Below are 18,892 nucleotides of genomic sequence, written 5' to 3' on the forward strand. Positions count from 1 at the left end.
CCTTGTGGTTGATTGGTGATGGTTAATGTTGCTGGATTGTTATTTCTCCCCACTAAGAGGAAGCCATTTTGTTGGTTGTGGTGGTATGCTTTGCAGCTTCCACAGTTTCCACGGGGCCAAGGTTAAATGCATGGCCATATTGCTGTGCTCTATAGGCTTCTGAAAGCTTGTCTTTTTAGCTGGCTTAATGGGTATCTAAACTGTGGCCAGGAAAACCTCTAAAAGGTCATGGCTTTTGGCTTTCATAGGAGGAGGGCTGCAGTGGAAACCCTGGTAAAGGGAAGGTTTACTGGGGTCAGCTGCTCTCTTCTGACTGGCAGCCTGTCTCAGTCTGTTAGTAGTGGGCAGGGCGGATGTTGTAACCCATTTGGTAGTTAATGTTTATAACAGTACTATTAAGCTGTAGATGGATATGATACCTCGGGGGCTCTTTGTCGAAACTCATTTTGATTTTAGGATTAATCTGTTAGTCAATGTGTTTGTTGTTGTGCTTGAGCTTACTAGGACATCGGTTACATCACATTTGATTGTATGATACAGGAACTATATGAGAAGTTGAGAGGGCTGTCCCTATGCACCCCACTGCATCCCTGAATTAACTTGAATTAATGTCTCACATGTTCTGTGATCTCGCTCTCTCTGTTTACGTTCTCCAGGGTTTTGCTGGCTTGCGTGGGTTCAAAGGTGACAAGGTAAGAGGAGTTGAGGTTTTGGAATGGCTTGAGGTGGTTTTAAATGACATAATGGCCTATGATTATATGCTGGGTTAGGCTGCTTGACCTACTCACATTTCAATGCACCTTTACTGTGTCCTATTAAGTTATGGAATTGCAATAGGATCGGAGCGTGACAGATTCTTTTTTTTACGACTGAAGTACAGATGATAATGAATGTGTTTACAGTCGTAAACCCCTAGCCTCTGCAGCCTCTCTTTGACTCCAAGTCCTCCTGTACATTTGTTTTCTCTCACAGTCCAATAGGACTGACTGTATAATTTCAGTTTATTCTAGGTGTAGATATTGTAACTAATACCTATTATATTTCTTACAGGGCCAGCTGGGGTCTGAGGGGCGTGCAGGGCGACAGGGGGAGCCAGGCCCCCCTGGCCCACCTGGCCTGCCCTCTTTCTACCTGTGGAAGAACACTGTTGAGGAGTGGGCTACTTTTCAGGTGAGTTGACAACCCTCATTTCACCCCGAATCCTACCCCAACGTCACCCTATCTGGCTTAACCTGAAGCTGAACCTCACTCCAAACCCAACTGAAATCTGTTCCACCTCAACTCCACCCCTAAATCCCAACCCCCAGCTGTAACACAACCTCTCCCCAACTCCCACCTTAGCCTTACCCCAACTCCAGGGTGACATATAGTCTAATGCTATGAACCTATAATCTGCCTGTGTAGGGTTGCAAAATACGGGTAACTTTCCCTAAATTCCCAGTTATTTCTGGAAAATGTTTTTGATTTCTGGAAATCCTGGTAATTTGGGGAACGTTACCTGAATTTTGCAACCCTATTTTTTTTTTTTTTCCCCCCAGAGATTTTCCCAGATTAGCTGTATAGTCTTTGACCCCACACTGTTGGTGCGTGTGAGCCCGTGCTCCAGCCATCCCTCATCAGTTTGATCTGCCTGCCTGCCCTGAGTCTGAACACAGCTCCAGGCTGTGTAATACGGCATGATGATCAGTGTGATGGAAAACTGCATGGACATTATTGAATAAAGATGCGGTGTAAGAATAAAGTAGTGATGGGCGATTTGTTACACTGGGCTTTGAACTGATACTGTGCTGCAGTATTTATTGAGTGAGGATGACGAAAATATGTTTTATTTTAGCACCAGTGCTTTGTTTTGAGAGGATATGGCACTGAATAAAAGAAGGAAAACCAAGAAATTGGACATTTGGGATTGAGGCGTATAGCTGAGTCTACAGTACACACCCAATGTCGTGAAAGCATCTGAAAACATTGGCACTTTAATTTATGAGTGAAATGTCCCTTTAACATGGCAATGATATGAATGATGGAAGAAAAAAATTGTTATGTAAATCCATATAGATTTCCTTATTTTATAAAAAATATACTAATTCTGACTTGAAATAATCTGCCATGTCTCCATGTTTCTTCCAGCAAACCTCTTTCTACCAGTTGCTCAGCGCTGGCTGGCCTGTAAGTAATGGACATCGCTCCCATGACTGGGACTAGACTGGCTGGGAATGCATCCCAAATGGCCCCCTATTCCCTATATAGTGCATTACTTTCGACCAGAGCCATATGGGTCCTGGCCAAAAATACTGCACTATAACAGGAATAGGGTGCCATTTGGAACACAATTAGGGTCTTATAGAGTATACGGGTCATAGAATACAGCAGGGTGTGTTATGGTTCTTCCTGACACTGTTCTGTTCTGTTTGCTTGCAGAGGGAGCAGGGACCCCCAGGACCAGCTGGGGAGATGGGGAAGCCAGGCCCACAGGTGAGTGAGACCCCTTCCCTGCATATTTGGTCCTACATTAGGTGTGGTGAAGATTCTCATCATCTGGGTAGTATACCATGAATACTGGTTTACATGACATGATGTAGTTGAGATGAACGCCTGATAATTCTCTCTCTCTCTAGTCTACACACTCAGCAAAAGTGTTGATTAATACTGTTTGACCTCTGTGTTGTGAGTTACACGTTTGTCTGATCTGTTCCTATCTGTCTGTCTCTCTCTCTATTCATCTCTTCTCACATCTCACCCAGGGGCCAACAGGTGATCCTGGCCAACGTGGGCCTCCAGGAGTAATGGGAGAAATGGTAAGTAGTAATGACAGGAAACATAAAGAATACATGAAAAATACAGAAAAGTCTGCACACTGTATTTGGAACGAAGGTGACCTGACAAAAAACTTCTGGATCTAAACGTTGTCATAAAAGTGGTAATTAGGATCATATCGAGTACGCGGGCCATTCTGTTATCTAATCAAGGCTGCATCCTACAGTGCATTCAGAAAGTATTCAGACCCCATTACTTTTTCCAAAAATGTTTACGTTACAGCCTTATTCTAAAATGTATTAAATAGTTTTTTTCCCTCCTCATCAATCTACAAACAATACCCCATAATGACAAAACAAAACTAGTTTTTAGACATTTTGAAATATCACATTTATATAAGTATTCAGACCCTTTCCTCAGTACTTTGTTGATGCATCTTTGGCAGTGACTACAGCCTCGAGTCTTCTTGGGTATGACGCTACAAGCTTGGCACACCTATATTTGGAGAGTTTCTCCCATTATTCTCTGCAGATCCTCTCGAGCTCTGTCAGGTTGGATGGGTTTTTCATCTGTGCTTTGCTCCGTTCACCTTTGCCTCGACGCTAACTAGTCTCCCAGTCCCTGCAGCTGAAAAACACCCCCACAGCATGATGCTGCCACCACCATGCTTCACTGTAGGGATGGTGCCAGGTTTCCTCCAGACGTGACGCTTGGCATTCAGGCCACAGAGTTCAATTTTGGTTTCATCAGACCAGATAATGTTGTTTCTTATGGTCTGAGAGTCCTTTAGGGGCCTTTTGGCAAACTCCAAGCAGGCTGCCATGTTCCTTTTACTGAGGAGTGGCTTCTGTCTGGCCACTCTACCATAAAGGCCTGATTGGTGGAGAGATGGTTGTCCTTCTGGAAGGTTCTCCCATCTCCACAGAGGAACTCTGGAGCTTTGTCAGAGTGACCATCGGGTTCTTGGTCATGTCCCTGATCAAGACCCTTCTCCCTCGATTGCTCAGTTTGGCCGGGCGGCCAGCTTTAGGAAGAGTCTTGGTGGTTCCAAACTTCTTCCAATTCAGAATGATGGAGGCCACCGTGTTCTTGGGGACCTTCAATGCTGCAGAAATGTTTTGGTACTCTTCCACAGGTCTGTGCCTTGAAACAAACCTGTCTCTACAGACAATTCCTTTGACCTCATGGCTCTGACATGCACTTTCAACTGTGGGACCTTTATATAGACAGGTGTGTGCCTTTCCGAATCATGTCCAATCAATTGAATTTACCACAGGTGGACTCCAATGAAGTTGTAGAAACATCTCAAGGATGATCAGTGGAAACAGGATACACCTGAACTACATTTTTGAGTCTCATAGCAAAGGGTCTGAATGGTTGAATGTTTGAAAATACGGTATTTCTGTTTTTATTTTTAATACATTTGCTAACATTTCTAAAAACCTGTTTTTGCTTTGTCATTATGGGGTATTGTGTGTGGACTGTATTGTGTCGACTGTATTTATTTAATCCATTTTAGAATTAGACTGTAACGTAACAGAATGTGGAAAAAGTCAAGGGGTCTGAATACTTTCTGAAGGCACTGTAAAATGTTACCCTATTCCTTTTGGGCCCTGGTCAAAAGTAGTTCACTAAATAGGGAATAGGGTGCCTTTTTGGGGGCAACGAAGAGGCTTTGCCGTGTTGCGTCTTAGACTGTCAGAGACCTCAGCTGACTGAGCAATAAAGTATGGCTATGGCCTAACAAGATGGCCCACATCAAAGACTGCTGAGGTTTTGGGTACAGCTGTAAACACTTCCTCTCCCTCCCCAATACAAGACAATATGGTGTCTGGACTGTGTGGCACACACGTGGCGTGGAGAATGGCTGTATTATGTGTGAATGACCATTGTAGCAAGTCTTTCTCACTATTACAATTAGAGCATCAAGGGGTTAGAAATCCAGGGAATAATAACTAAAGTGTCAATGTATGCTGATGACTCTAGTTTTTTCTTAAGTCCGCAATCTAGATCCCTGTACTGTCTCATTGAAGATCTTGATCACCTTTTTCTAGCCTCTGTGGACTGAAACCTAATTATGACAAGTGTGCCATATTAAGTATTGGATCGTTAAAAGACAGTGTTTACACTACCTTGCAGTTTACCAATAAAATGGGCGGATGGTGAAGTAGACATTCTTGGTATTCACATCTCAAAAAATATAAAGGAACTTACCGCAATCAATTTCGATAGAAAGTTTGCAAAAATGGATACAATTCTGCAACCATGGAGAGGTAAATACTTGTCTATTTATGGAAAAATCACATTGATTAACTCTTTGTTCCTATCACAGTTGACTTACTTACAAATGGGGCTGCCTAGTCCAGACGACTCGTTTTTTTTAAATCGTTTGAGCAAAAAATATTTCATTGTATTTGGAATGCTAAGCCAGACAAATTTAAACATGCCAATTTATATCATGAATATGAGTTTGGGGGGGCTAGAATTATTAAAGCTTTAAACCTCTCACTAAAAGTGGATCTCTAGTAGATTATTAAGAAAGGCTCATCCTTTGTTGAAAAATGTACTTTTTGCCTTTATACAGATTACAATTTGTAATTTCCAACTAACTGAAAATGAAATTGTTTAAAGTATCGCCCTTTCTTAAACAAGCCATACAAAGCTGGTTACAATTTCAGTTTTATCCTCCTGAAAAGATAGAACAAATAGTATGGTAAAACTCAAATATGCTGATTAATAAAAAAAACATTATTTATGGAAAAATGTTTTACAATTGTATTATATTTATTAATGATGTTAATAAATGTTATGTCACATATGCAGCTATCGAAAATATATGGCAATATCTGCTCAATCCAAATGTATAACCAAATGATTGCAGCCTTACCACAAAAATGGAGGAGGCAAGAGGAAAAGGGAGAAAGTAGGGAACTTGTTCGCCTGCCGTATATTAAAGATACAAATTGGCTGAAAGGAATTGGCATAAATAGAAATATACACCAGTTTCATTTGAGGACAAAAATGTTGATAGCTGCGCTATATAAATAACATAATACTCATAGGAAAGGTTTTCATCTTTAGCTCACAACCTGTGGATACTATACGATTAGAAAGGTTCAACATTTATGTAAAACATCACAGCACAATTGAAAAATATATGGCACATGGAAACCAAACGAGGGTGGTCTATGGTGATAGGTGGGATGGGCTGAGAGTGGCTGAGTGGCGGGATTAAAGAGTTTATGTTTGGTAATGTATTATTGTTATATAATTGCTTTATATAAAAGTACCATGTATGTAAAATGTGAATGTAAAATGTTTATGTAAAAAATGCATTACGTTGCTGGCTTACCTCTGATGCTAAACTGGGTTGGTCCTGGATGGGAGACCAGATGCTGCTGGAAGTGGTGTTGGTGAGCCGGTAGGACGCACTCTTTCCTCTGGTCTAAAAAACATATCCCAATAACTCAGGATTGTGATTGGGAACATTGACCTGTGTAGGGTGCCGCCTTTCGGATGGGATATTAAACGGGTGTCCTGACTCTCTGTGGTCACTAAAGATCCCATACCACTTATCGTAACAGTAGGGGTGTTCACCCCGGTGTCCTGGCTATATTCCCAATCTGGCCCTCATACCATCATGGTCACCTAATCCCCCCCAGATACCAACTGGTTCTTTCCTCTCCCCTGTAACTATTCCCCAGGTCGTTGCTGTAAATTGGAATGTGTTCTCAGTCAACTTTCCTCGCAGAATAAGGGCTCAGTTGGTAGAGCATGGTGTTTGCAACGCCAGCATGGTGTGTGCAACGCCAGGGTTGTGGGTTCGATTCTCACGGGGGGCTAGTACAAAAAATAAACATTTAAAAAAATGCATGAAATGAAATGTATGCATTCACTACTGTAAGTCGCTCTGGATAAGAGCGTCTGCTAAATGACTAAAATGTAAATGTAAAATGTTAAATACAATAAATAAATGTACAATATCAATCACTGTTCAGGCCCAGAAATATAACAGTTCAGACTCCACACTGCTAACAGGTGTTTAAGCTTTCAGATTTGTACATGGTCTCCACCTCTTTGCAGAGCAGTGTTATTGATGACAAGGAGGTCTGAAGTCTAGCTTCTCATCCTCTTGATAAGCTCTCAGTGCCACAACAACTACCTTATACACACAAGTGTAAAGGAATGAATAAGAATATATAGTGCACCTCTTGACCAGTACCCTATAGGAATAGGGTGCCATTTGGGATGCTTCCTCACTGCCACAGGTCCACATAGCCACTGATTGGGTGGCGGTGTCTCTGTCACTGATCCACTGCCTCTGATTGGGTGATGTTGTCTCTTTCACAGATCCACAGCCTCTGATTGGGTGGTGGTGTTTCTGTCACAGTCCACAGCCTCTGATTGGGTGATGGTGTCTATTGTATTGCAGGGTGAGCCGGGGCCAAATGGCGTGGCGGGCAGAGCAGGGCTCCATGGGAAAGATGGAGCGAATGGGCAGGACAGTCAGCCTGGGACGCTGGGTGATCCCGGGCGACAGGTGAGGTCAAAGGGCACCACTCAGTGACTTATTACGCGATAACCTTCTGTTCTGAGAAACAACCATTCTAGTCTCCAACAGCACCCTATTCCCTATTTAGTGCACTAATTTTAACCAGGGCCTAGGGCTGTTATTTGACCATATTTCCTCCACACCGGTGGTCACGAGTCGTGAAGCCAGTCAAATTCCATGTGACCGTTTAGTCACGGTAATTAGGCTTCTCCAAGCTCTGATGCTGCTGATGGTCATTTGTACAAACTTGCTAACTGCATGGTATTCAGCACTCTATTGTCCCTCTAATCACTCTGACATCAATGCAAATGTAATTGAAAATCTAATTAAACACTTCATGAGAACCCATGACCTCATGTTGCGCAACATTCCTAAAACAGAGTGATGGCCAATATTAAAAAGAGGAGGATCCCATCAGCTGTCTATAGGCTAAGCCTACTATATACTGTATCTCAACTTTCCTACTATTAAGCACATTGCTTCTCTTTACAACAGGAGTAAAGCCTACCTGGCTGGCATGAAAATTAACCATGGGACAAGTGTCCTCCATTCGCTATTTAAGTGCGTAGATGACATGTATTTTTTCCCCTGTTTTGAGACAGGTGCATGTTAATGGTCCATTCTAAATCAAAACAAATTTCACACATACAGTGCATTCGGAATTATTCAGACCTTTGACTTTTTCCACTTTTTGAAACGTTACAGCCTTACTCTAAAATTGATTAAATTATTGTTTTTCCTCATCAATCTACACACAGTACCCCTTAATGACAAAGTGAAAACAGGTTTTAGAATTTTTTTCAAATGTATAAAAGAAACAAAACAGAAATACCTTATTTACATAAGTATTCAGACTCTTTGCTATGAGACTCAAAATTGAGCTCAGGTGCATACTGTTTCCATTGATCCTCCTTGAGAATTTTCTACAACTTGATTGGAGTCCACCTGTGGTAAATTCAATTGATTGGACATGATTTGGAAAAACACACACCTGTCTATATAAGGTCCCACAGTTGACAGTGCATGTCAGAGCAAAAACAAAGCCATGAGGTCAAAGGAATTGTCCGTAGAGCTCCGAGACAGGATTGTGTCGAGGCATAGATCTGGCGAAGGGTACCAAAAAAATTCTGCAGCATTGAAGGTCCCCAAGAACACAATGGCCTCCATCATTCTCAAATGGAATACGTTTGGAACCACCAATACTTTTCCTAGAGCTGGCCGCCCGGCCAAACTGAGCGATTTGGGTAGAAGGGGCTTGGTCAGGGAGGTTACCAAGAACCCGATGGTCACTCTGACAGAGCTCCAGAGTTCCTCTGTGGAGATGGGAGAACCTTCCAGAAGGACAACCATCTCTGCAACACTCCGCCAATCAGGTCTTTATGGTAGAGTGGGTAGCACGAAGCCACTCCTCAGTTAAAGGCACATGACAGCCTGCTTAGAGTTTGCCAAAAGGCACCTAAAGGACTCTCAGACCATGATAAACAAGATTCTCTGGTCTGATGAAACCAAGATTGAACTCTTTCGCCTGAATGCCAAGCATTTAGTCTGGAGGAAACCTGGCACCATCCCTACGGTGAAGCATGGTGGTGGCAGCATCATGCTGTGGGGATAGTCAGGATCAAGGGAAAGATGAACAGAGCTAAGTACAGAGAAATCCTTGATGAAAACCTGCTCCAGAGCACTCAGGACCTGAGACTGGGGCGAAGGTTCACCTTCCAACAGGACAATGACCCTAAGCACACGACCAAGACAACGCAGCAGTTGCTTCGAGACAAATGTCCTTGAGTGGCCCAGCCAGGGCCCGGACTTGAACCCTATCGAACATCTTTGGAGAGACCTGAAAATAGCGGTGTAGCAATGCTCCCCATCCAACCTGACAGAGCTTGAGGGGATCTACAGAGAAGAATGGGATAAACTCCCCAAATACAGGTGTGCCAAGCTGATAGCGTCATACCCAAGAAGACTCAAGGCTGTAATCGCTAACTGTGGTGCTTCAACAAAGTACTGAGTAAAGGGTCTGAATACTTACGTAGATTTCATATTTCTGAATTTAATTTTTATTTATTTTTTATTTTTATTTACATTTGCAAAAAATTTAAAAACTTGTTTTTGCTTTTGTGTGTAGATTGATGAGGAAAATATTGGATTTAATCTATTTTGGAATAAGGCTGTAACATAAGAAAAAGTCAAGCGGTCTGAATACTTTCCGAATGCACTGTATATTATTTACTATATGTAAAGACAAGGTTAAATTTAGAATATTCTGATGGGTGACAATATTAGCCTATCACTTGTGAAGTATATATTATCACTTGTGAATGATGCCCAGCGTAATGCAAGAAACAATGCCTTTTTTTGTTGACTTTTTCTAATCATAGTCACACACCTCATGTAGCCTAGCCCATAGGCCTATATGTTTTGATAAGGTTTGTAAAGTGGCCAAATAACTTCTTAAAATTAAGCACATGAATCCGCTTTACAAGGGGTGTAGAGGCTAACTGGCATTCATAAGCAGCGCGTGAGTTTAAAGTTTGGGGAAGATCATTTTCACCATAATGCAACTTTATAATCAAAGTATTACATGCATAATCACATTTGCGGTCACTTTTGATAGTGGTGTTTTCCTGCTAATGGAACATTCGCGCTTATAGCCTACTGCCGTGTGCACGTTGCTGTGCTTATAATGTGAAGAAATATCCTGCTAGTTTATCAACTTTTTAAGCTAAACGTTCCGATCTGTTTCAGCCTCATTGCGTAAAAATGTTTTGGGATGCTAGTGGTTGTATTATTCCAAACATTGTCCCAGACTATGTTTGTAATATTTATTTCTTGCACAGAAAAGAATAGGTCAACTTTTGTACTATGGGGGATAGTAGATTGACATAGGCTAGTGCTTTTGCTGTTCGTTAGGCCTACTCATCTTGTTGGCTGACGAAAAGTAAATGTGGACAGTTCTTCCAATATCTTCAATATGCACCACAGAATTGGATGGGACCCTGCGCAGTTGCGTCCCCAATGTGTCTGTCTTCCCTTGTAGCCTGTGATAAAGACCCGATCACGTGATGGAGAGCCATGTGAGTGAGAGGTGCTTCGGAGCACACAGCACTCAGGGAGAAGGGAAATATAATTATTATATTCAGCTCAAGGTCACAATGGCCACTGGCCGCAAAAGACCTGGATTTTTTTAGGGGGCATTACAGGCAAACAAAGGGGATTTCGCCAGGAAATTCGGGGCATTCTCAAGTACTGGTCAAATTGTGAATGAGAGACTGATGAAGTGTGTACAGCCTGTGCAAAAAACAAAGCAGAGCTCATGCCTTTCAAGCAACTTATTACAAATCATCATTAGAGTCATATCATGCAGCCTTACAATGTATTAAAAAATCTAAACGTATAGCCCAACGTTTGTACAACAACTAAAGTTACATTAAGAACTCTAAATGAAACATATAGGAGTACCTATTTCTTAGTTAACCACTCAACACAGAATAGCGCAGTCTCTCAAATCATTTGGAGAAAATATCCTTTCTATTTTATTCAGCTTTTTTCAATTGTATTCTTTATACTATAAATTATATAAAATGATGGCACGGAATTCTAAGCAAATCTTGTCTGCTAAATGAGCTATTGTAGCCCACAGCCGTATGACATAGCCAGGTGAGGACCTAACATACGGACAACTCAGAGTATACTATTCTGTTCTTCTGAAGTAGATTACATTTTCTTCATATCATGTTTCTTTAAACCTGTCTAAAATAAATAAGTGATTTATTGTGAAGGTTTAGGCTATATTACATGGATTTATTTGACTTTTTTAAATGTAGTTGTTCCAAAGGTCTGCATCAGTGGCTTGTAGGCTATGTGTCGAAGCCAGGAGATGCTAAATGTGTTTATGTTAATTAAAGGTCAATTGCCGTAAGACCAGTAGTTATTTGCTTGGCAATCACGGGCTGACAAAATTTTGTGACCGCCACAGCCCTACCAGGGTCTTAAGGGCCCTATTCCCTAAGTAGTGCACTATATGGAATAGGGTGTCATTCCAGATGCTATATCTCTGATTATATCAATGATTGCTGTCTCATTTTGCTTAGGGACCCTTTGGGTACAGGGGAGATGGCGGTTCCAAAGGAGAAAAGGGGGAGGAGGTAAGGTGAAACATTGGCATTATGAATTCTGAAACATGGGTCTAATGAAGAGTACTAATCAAGTGCATAAATCGTTAACACTTTCTATGAAGTACATATAGTACCAGTCAAAAGTTCGGACACACCTACTCATTCCAGGGTTTTTCTTTATTTAAATTTTTTTTTACATTGTAGAATAATAGTGAAGACATCTAAACTATGAAATAACACATATGGAATCATGTAGTAATCAAAAAGTGTTTTCGATTTTAGATTCTTCCAAGTAGCCACCCTTTGCCTTGATGACAGCTTTGCACACTCTTGGCATTCTCTCAACCAGCTTCACCTAGAATACATTTCCAACAGTCTTGAAGGAGTTCCCACATATGCTGAGCACTTGTTATCGGCTTTTCCTTCACTCTACGGTTCAACTCATCCCAAACCATCTCAATTGGCTTCAGGTCAGGTGATTGTGGAGGTCAGGTCATCTGATGCAGAGCTCCATCACTCTCCTTCTTGGTCAAAAGCCCTTACACAGCCTGGATGTGTGTTGGGTCATTGTCCTGTTGAAAAACAAATTACAGTCCCGCTAAGTGTCACATCCTGACCAGTATAAGGGGTTATTGTAGTTTGGTCAGGTACGTGGCAGGGGTGTGTTTGTTTTGTGTTGTGGGGGTTTTTGGGTAGTGTTCTATGTTTTGTATTTCTATGTTCTATTTTCTAGTTATTCTATTTCTATGTTTAGTTTATTGTTTTGACCTTCAATTGGAGACAGCTGTTCCTCGTTGCCTCTAATTGAAGGTCTTATTTAGTAGGGGTGTTTTTCATGGGGTTTTTGTGGGTAGTTGTTTCTTGTTTAGCTGTGTGCCTGACAGGACTGTTTTCATCGTTCTTTTTGTTCAGTGTTCATTTATTTGAATAACGAAGAAAATGAGCATTCACATCCCCACTGCATTTTGGTCCAATCACTACGATGCCCTTGACACTAAGCGCAAACCAGATGGGATGGCGTATCACTGCAGAATGCTGTGGTAGCAATGCTCGTTAAGTGTGCCTTGAATTCTAAATAAATAACTGATACTGTCACCAGTAAAACACCATCACATCTCCTCCCCCATGCTTCATGGTGGGAACCACAAATGCGGAGATCATCCGGTCACCTACTCTGCGTCTCACAAAGACACGGTGGTTGGATCCAAAAATCTCCAATTTGGACTCATCAGACCAAAGGACAGATTTCCACTGGTCTAATGTTCTTTGCCCATGTTTCCTGGGTCAAGCAAGTCTCTTCTTATTATTGGTGTCCTTTAGAAGTGGTTACTTTGCAGCAATTTGACCATATAGGCCTGATTCACACAGTATCCCCTGAACAATTGATGTTGAGATGTGTCTGTTACTTGAACTCTGTGAAGCATTAATTTGGGCTGCAATCTGAGGTGCAGTTAACTCTAATGAACTTATCCTCTGCAGCAGCGGTAACTCTGGGTCTTCTTTTCCTGCGGCGGTCCTCATGAGAGCCAGTTTCATCTTAGCTCTTGATGGTTTTTGCAACTGCACTTAAAGAAACTTTCGAAGTTCTTGAAATGTTCATGATTAACTGACCTTCATGTCTAAAAGTAATGTGGACTGTCGTTTCTCTTTGCTGTTTGACCTGTTCTTGCCATAATATGGACTTTGTCTTTTACCAAATAGGGCTATCTTCTGTATACCACCCCTACCTTGTCACAACACAACTGATTGGCTGAAATGCATTAAGAAGGAAAGAAATTCCAGAAATGTACTTTTAACAAGACACACCTGTTAATTGAAATGCATTCCAGCTGAAGCTGGTTGAGAAAATGCCAAGAGTGTGGAAAGCTGTTATCAAGGCAAAGGTTGGCTACTTTGAAGAATCTCAAATATAAAATATATTTTGATTTGTTTTATACTTTTTTTGGTTACTACATGATTCCATATGTGTTATTTCATAGTTTTGATATCTTCACTATTATTCTACAATATAGAAAATAGTAAAGAAAACCCCTGGAATGAGTAGGTGTGTCCAAACTTTTGACTGGTACTGTATGTATAATGCTTTTTAACGCCTTATAGGGCCTTATTGGAGCAAAGGGTCGACGAGGCCGTATGGGAGAACCGGGCCAGAAGGTAATTTTGACTGAAGTATGATTGTTTCGTAATTACTAGAGTACCAAACTGACTTATGTCGATCTCCAGTCTTTACCAGTCAATATTGTTACTTTGAATATGCTGCCTCTTAGTGGTAAGAGTAAGTACTATGAGATCTGACTGCTCTGGTACCGTTCACATCAGTTTACATTACATTTATCTTGATTTTCTTTTCTCATATCCCTGTAATGCTCAGTATGCATGTTGCTGATGACTTTTGTGTGAATAGTCCTCTCAATTGAAAGCTTAGGATCTGATCTTTGTTTGTCCTGTAGGGCTCCATTGGTTTACCAGGCCGTCGCGGTTTTGTTGGTCCACGTGTAAGTGTTTCGCTCACCGTATGCGTACCAAATAGCGCCCTATTCCTTTCATAGTGCACTATTTTTGACCAAAACCCTAAAGGTTTACTGTGTCTGTGTTCTCTTCAGGGACCTCAGGGAGTCAGAGGGGCCACTGGCCCAGAGGGGCCCCCTGGCCCTGATGTGAGTGACCTACAGTAACAATACTACAAACAAATAAACTGGTAGTTACTGTCCATTGTTTATCACTAAAGTTGACTGTGTCATTAACTTGTGTCCATGTGTTTGACTTTCCAGGGGGAGGCTGGGTTTGATGGGCCTCCAGGGCCTCCTGGGTCAATGGTGAGTAGACAGGCAACAGGAGTCTGGACTTTCCCTACTATGTATTCCAACATACAGTAAAACACAGTATTCTAATGGGCCATAATTCCAAGTGCTACTATATGTCAGTCATCCCACATCATATCACTCAGTGTGTGTATTTTTGTTTTGCGCAGGGAGCCGCTGGTTTCACAGGCTCTATTGGCGCTCAGGGAGTTAACGGCTCAAAGGTAAGATTGCATTTTGATCCCAGGAGACTACAGTCCTCCCATTTATTTTAGATAATGTATAAACTTAGCACCTACGGTACTTTATTGGTAGCTCTTTCTAAGTACACTCGTAGAAAACAAATTGCTATTTAGAACTTAAAAAGGTTCTTCCTCTGTCCCCATTGGAGAACACTTTTTGGTTACAGGAAGAGCTCTTTTGGGTTCCACGTAGGACCCTTTCCACAGAGAGTTCAACATGGAAACCAAAAAGGGTTCTACGTGGAATCAAAAAGGGTTCTCCCTGGAAACAAAAAGGTTTCTCTTATGGGGACAGCTGATTAAAAAAAAATCTGTGCATGTCAGTCTTTGCCAAAGGTAACCTGCATTAATCTTCTAGGGAGAGTTGGGCCTTGTTGGAGTCGTTGGCCCCAGAGGCCCGCAGGTAAGAGGAGACGTTTGTCTTGTTGTGTTTTCTTGCCTGAAGTTGGGTCACATTCAACAGAACTCCATGCTCTATGCTTGTTAGACTATAAAGGAAATATTACACGCATACATTACACGTTTTAAAAGTTTGTTTATTTCACCAGGGGCCCCAGGGTTTAGATGGTGAGAGTGGGCCTCCAGGTCTCAGGGGAATTCAGGTCAGTCTCAATCAGCTGCACAACTTTCCCTAACAGAGACTTGGGACCAGATGATTGTCTTTGGAAACGTGTTTTTCGGAGGGATTTCTCACCACAGTAACGTCTAATATCTGGGGTTAAAGGTCATCTGTACGGTTTTATATTTTCACAGGGACAGCTTGGGATGAGTGGTGCCGCTGGTCCGAAAGGTGACCCTGTAAGTTTCTCCTCTCTTCACTGGTAAAGTTCATTCTGCTCTAGTAAAAGAAACTACTATACCCGTCTCTCTCCAACCCCCTTGCTTCCTTCCTTTCTCTGTCTTCCTCAGGGACCAATGGGGATGATGGGTATCCGGGGTGAGCAAGGGTTTGAGGGGCCCATGGTGAGTAGCATAGTACCCAGTGGACTGACCACCTACACCCCACTTTTCCTGCCAGAGACACTCACTCACACAGTAACCCCACAGTGCCCCCATGTGGCAGAGCTCTGTCAGTGTTAGGCTACAGATTTTACTATGCTTTGTGTATCCCTTGTCCTACATCATCTAGCTTTGATGGGTTGTGGTAGAGCTGGTCTAAGCTAATGGATGAAAGGCTCTAACTTAAGAAAGTAAACCCACTTTAAAATGGGCAAGTCAAGGTCACTTGTATGTCTGGATGATGACCACACTGTATATTCGTATGATATCAAATTACTCATTTGGAGAGGTTGTAAACTGCTAGATTGCCATAGATCCGACCCCCAGGCAGTTTGCATGTGAGTGTAACTCTGGCTGTTATCCAGACATCCTCTAGGCGATGTTTAGGTTGACAGCTCCTCCAGTTTTCACTAAATTCTACACAGAATACGGTGCCTTCGGGAAGTATTCAGACCCCTTGACTTTTTCCAAATGTTGTTAATTTAGGTTACATCCTTATTCTAAAATGTATATATTTTTTAATCCTTATCAATCTACAATCAATACCCCATAATGATGAAGCAAAAACTGATTTTTCTTTTTTTTTTGCTAATAATATAACAAATTTAAAAAACGGAAATAACATTTACATAAGTATTCAGACCTTTTACTCAGTACTTTGTTGAAGCACCTTTGGCAGCGATTACATCCTTGAGTCTTCTTGGGTATGATGATACAAGCTTGGCACACCTGTATTTGGGGAGTTTCTCCCATTCTTCTCTGCAGATCCTCTCAAGCTCTGTCAGGTTGGAGGTGGAGCGTTGCTGCACAGATATTTTCAGGTCTCTCCAGAGATGTTCGATCGGGTTCAAGGCCTGGCTCTGGCTGGGCCACTCAAGGACATTCAGAGACTTGTTCCGAAGCCACTCCTGCTGTGTGCTTAGGGTCGTTGTCCTTATGGAAGATGAACCGTCGTCCCAGTCTGAGGTCCTGAGCACTCTGGAGCAGGTTTTCATCAAGAATCTCTCTGTACTTTGCTCCATTCATCTTTGCCTCACTCCTGACTAGTCTCCCAGTCCCTGCTGGTGAAAAACATCCCCACAACATGATGCTGCCAACACCATGCTTCACTGTAGGGATGGTGCCAGGTTTCCTCCAGATGTTACGCTTGGCATTCAGGCCAAAGAGTTTAATCTTTGTTTCATCAGACCAGAGAATCTTGTTTCTCGCGGTCTGAGTCCTTCGGGTGCCTTTTCGCAAACTCCAAGTGGGGTGTCATGTGCCTTTTACTGAGGAGTGACTTCTGTCCAGACACTCTACCATAAAGGCCTGATTGGTGGAGTGCTGCAGAGATGGTTGTCCTTCTGGAGGGTTCTCCCATCTCCACTGAGGAACTATAGAGCTCTGGTCAGAGTGACCATCAGGTTCTTGGTCACCTCCCTGACCAAGGCCCTTCTCCCCCGATTGCTCAGTTTGGCAGGGCGGCCAGTGCTAGAAAGAATCTTGGTGGTTCCAAACTTCTTCCATTTAAGAATGATGGAGACCACGGTGTTCTTGGGGACCTTCAATGCTGCAGAAATGTTTTGTACCCTTCCCCAGATCTGTGCCTCGACACAATCCTGTCTCGGAGCTCTACGGACGATTCTTTTGACCTCATGGCTTGGTTTTTGCTCTGACATGCACTGTCAACTGTGGGACCTTATAGACAGATGTGTGCCTTTCCAAATCATGTCCAATAAATTGAATTTACCACAGGTGGAAACAAGTTGTGGAAACATCTCAAGGATGATCAATGGAAACAGGATGCAGCTGAGCTCAATTTCTAGAAACCTGTTTTCGCTTTGTCATTATGGGGTATTGTGTGTAGATTGCTGCGGATTAGTATTATTTTTTTTCACCTATTTTAGATATGCTGTCACATAACAAAATATGGGAAAAGTCAAGGGGTCTGAATACTTTCCGAAAGCACTATGTCTCTTATATTATGTTATCAGATGTGTCATAAAAAAATGTGTTAGTAAGTTTACATTGTCAGTCAGTGTGGCCGAAGTGTGGCTATAGATCAGACAAAAGATCATCATGAAGGGAAGATTTGGTGGAGCCATGATTTCTCTCCATCCTCTACTTGAAGTGAGAAAAACGAACTAAAAGGAACTAATGCTTCAATCCATTCTGTCACTCTTTGATTGAAGGGCCCACTGGGAACACAAGGTCCAATGGGTTTACCTGGTATTACTGTAAGTATATTAGTACTGCATTTACTGACGTTTATTTTGAATTAGATGGAATCCATTTTTGTGTTGTCCTTGGAGTGATTCAAAACACTATGAAGAATCAGGTTGCATGCTTTTCAGCTACTTACTTTACTTGCCTTCATCTGACCCCTCTCTGACAACTCACCCCTCACCTCTGACCTCCACAGGGCAAAAGAGGACCAAACGGGGATAAGGGAGACCCTGGACTGAAGGGGGAGAGAGTAAGAACCCGGCCTCTGGAGACCTGTACACATTCCGCAAAACTAAAGCTGTTGATTCATACTGTTTACGTCTATTGACAGTTACCCGTTTATCTGTTTCTCTCTCTCTCTGTGTTCTCTCTCAGGGTGTTCAAGATGCTTCGGGTATCCAAGGGCCTCAGGGAGAGAGGGGTCCCAGTGGCCCCCCTGGCTTTACTGGGCTCAAAGGTCAACCTGGCACTAAAGGCATTGAGGTAGGCAGCCTCTCTGCCTTATCACTGCATCTAAAGTTATAGACTGACACTTTACCACTGGAAGACTGATGGATATTGGGTCTTGTCTTTCAGGGGGAGAATGGAGAAACTGGCCCTCAGGGAAAACTGGGCAGAGAGGGGCTGAAGGTCAGAGAAGACTTCAAAAAGGAATGCATCACAATGAATGTAACATTTAGAATGTCATTATTTTATCAGTCTGCCTGTTAGGATTGGTCAAAATGATGATAAAACTGTGGATTTCATGTCCTGAAATAGTTTGTCCCAAATGGCACCCTATTCCCGGCCTGTGTAGTGCACTACCTTTGACCAGTCCTATGAGGTGCCATTTGGGACATGTAGTGTATTAAATATCTCTGTGTTTCTTTGAAGGGGAATAGAGGAACAGATGGGCGCAACGGCAAGCCTGGACACAGAGGGAACAAGGTAGGACACTCTCCTATTGAATGTGTTTATGAAGGTTGCTAAATTCCAGTAACATTTCCAAAATGTTCAGGTTATCCAGCATTTCTAGGATTTGTAATTTCTGGGAATTATGGGAAAGTTTCCGGAATTTTGCAACCCTAGTATTAAGTAAAGCGTGATTTAAGTTCTGCTCTTGATATTTGAATGGTATCCTGATTGGCACTGCCCTCTTTTACCCAGGGTCGCGTGGGTCAGAGAGGGAATGTTGGCCAGCCTGGTCAACCGGTAAGCACAGACCATTCACAGACGAACACTAGT

At 42.3% G+C, this 18,892-nt stretch overlaps 1 protein-coding gene across 2 annotated transcripts in view; it reads left to right on the top strand.

Moving 5' to 3' along the window:
• Positions 1-18,892, top strand: part of LOC106563133 (collagen alpha-1(I) chain) — a 143,542-nt gene that overhangs the window by 108,078 nt on the left and 16,572 nt on the right. For both annotated transcript variants that reach the window (XM_045689931.1, XM_045689932.1), the window contains 22 exons: positions 657-692; positions 1,051-1,170; positions 2,128-2,166; positions 2,419-2,472; positions 2,742-2,795; positions 7,187-7,294; positions 11,398-11,451; positions 13,522-13,575; positions 13,872-13,916; positions 14,025-14,078; positions 14,193-14,237; positions 14,393-14,446; positions 14,823-14,867; positions 15,013-15,066; positions 15,218-15,262; positions 15,374-15,427; positions 17,635-17,679; positions 17,865-17,918; positions 18,044-18,151; positions 18,245-18,298; positions 18,542-18,595; positions 18,815-18,859. In XM_045689931.1, coding sequence (XP_045545887.1) covers positions 657-692; positions 1,051-1,170; positions 2,128-2,166; positions 2,419-2,472; positions 2,742-2,795; positions 7,187-7,294; positions 11,398-11,451; positions 13,522-13,575; positions 13,872-13,916; positions 14,025-14,078; positions 14,193-14,237; positions 14,393-14,446; positions 14,823-14,867; positions 15,013-15,066; positions 15,218-15,262; positions 15,374-15,427; positions 17,635-17,679; positions 17,865-17,918; positions 18,044-18,151; positions 18,245-18,298; positions 18,542-18,595; positions 18,815-18,859 — 1,275 coding nt within the window. The remainder of the gene's footprint in view (positions 1-656; positions 693-1,050; positions 1,171-2,127; positions 2,167-2,418; positions 2,473-2,741; positions 2,796-7,186; positions 7,295-11,397; positions 11,452-13,521; positions 13,576-13,871; positions 13,917-14,024; positions 14,079-14,192; positions 14,238-14,392; positions 14,447-14,822; positions 14,868-15,012; positions 15,067-15,217; positions 15,263-15,373; positions 15,428-17,634; positions 17,680-17,864; positions 17,919-18,043; positions 18,152-18,244; positions 18,299-18,541; positions 18,596-18,814; positions 18,860-18,892) is intronic.

Source organism: Salmo salar, chromosome ssa11 (assembly GCF_905237065.1).
Source record: "Salmo salar chromosome ssa11, Ssal_v3.1, whole genome shotgun sequence".
NCBI lineage: Eukaryota > Metazoa > Chordata > Actinopteri > Salmoniformes > Salmonidae > Salmo > Salmo salar.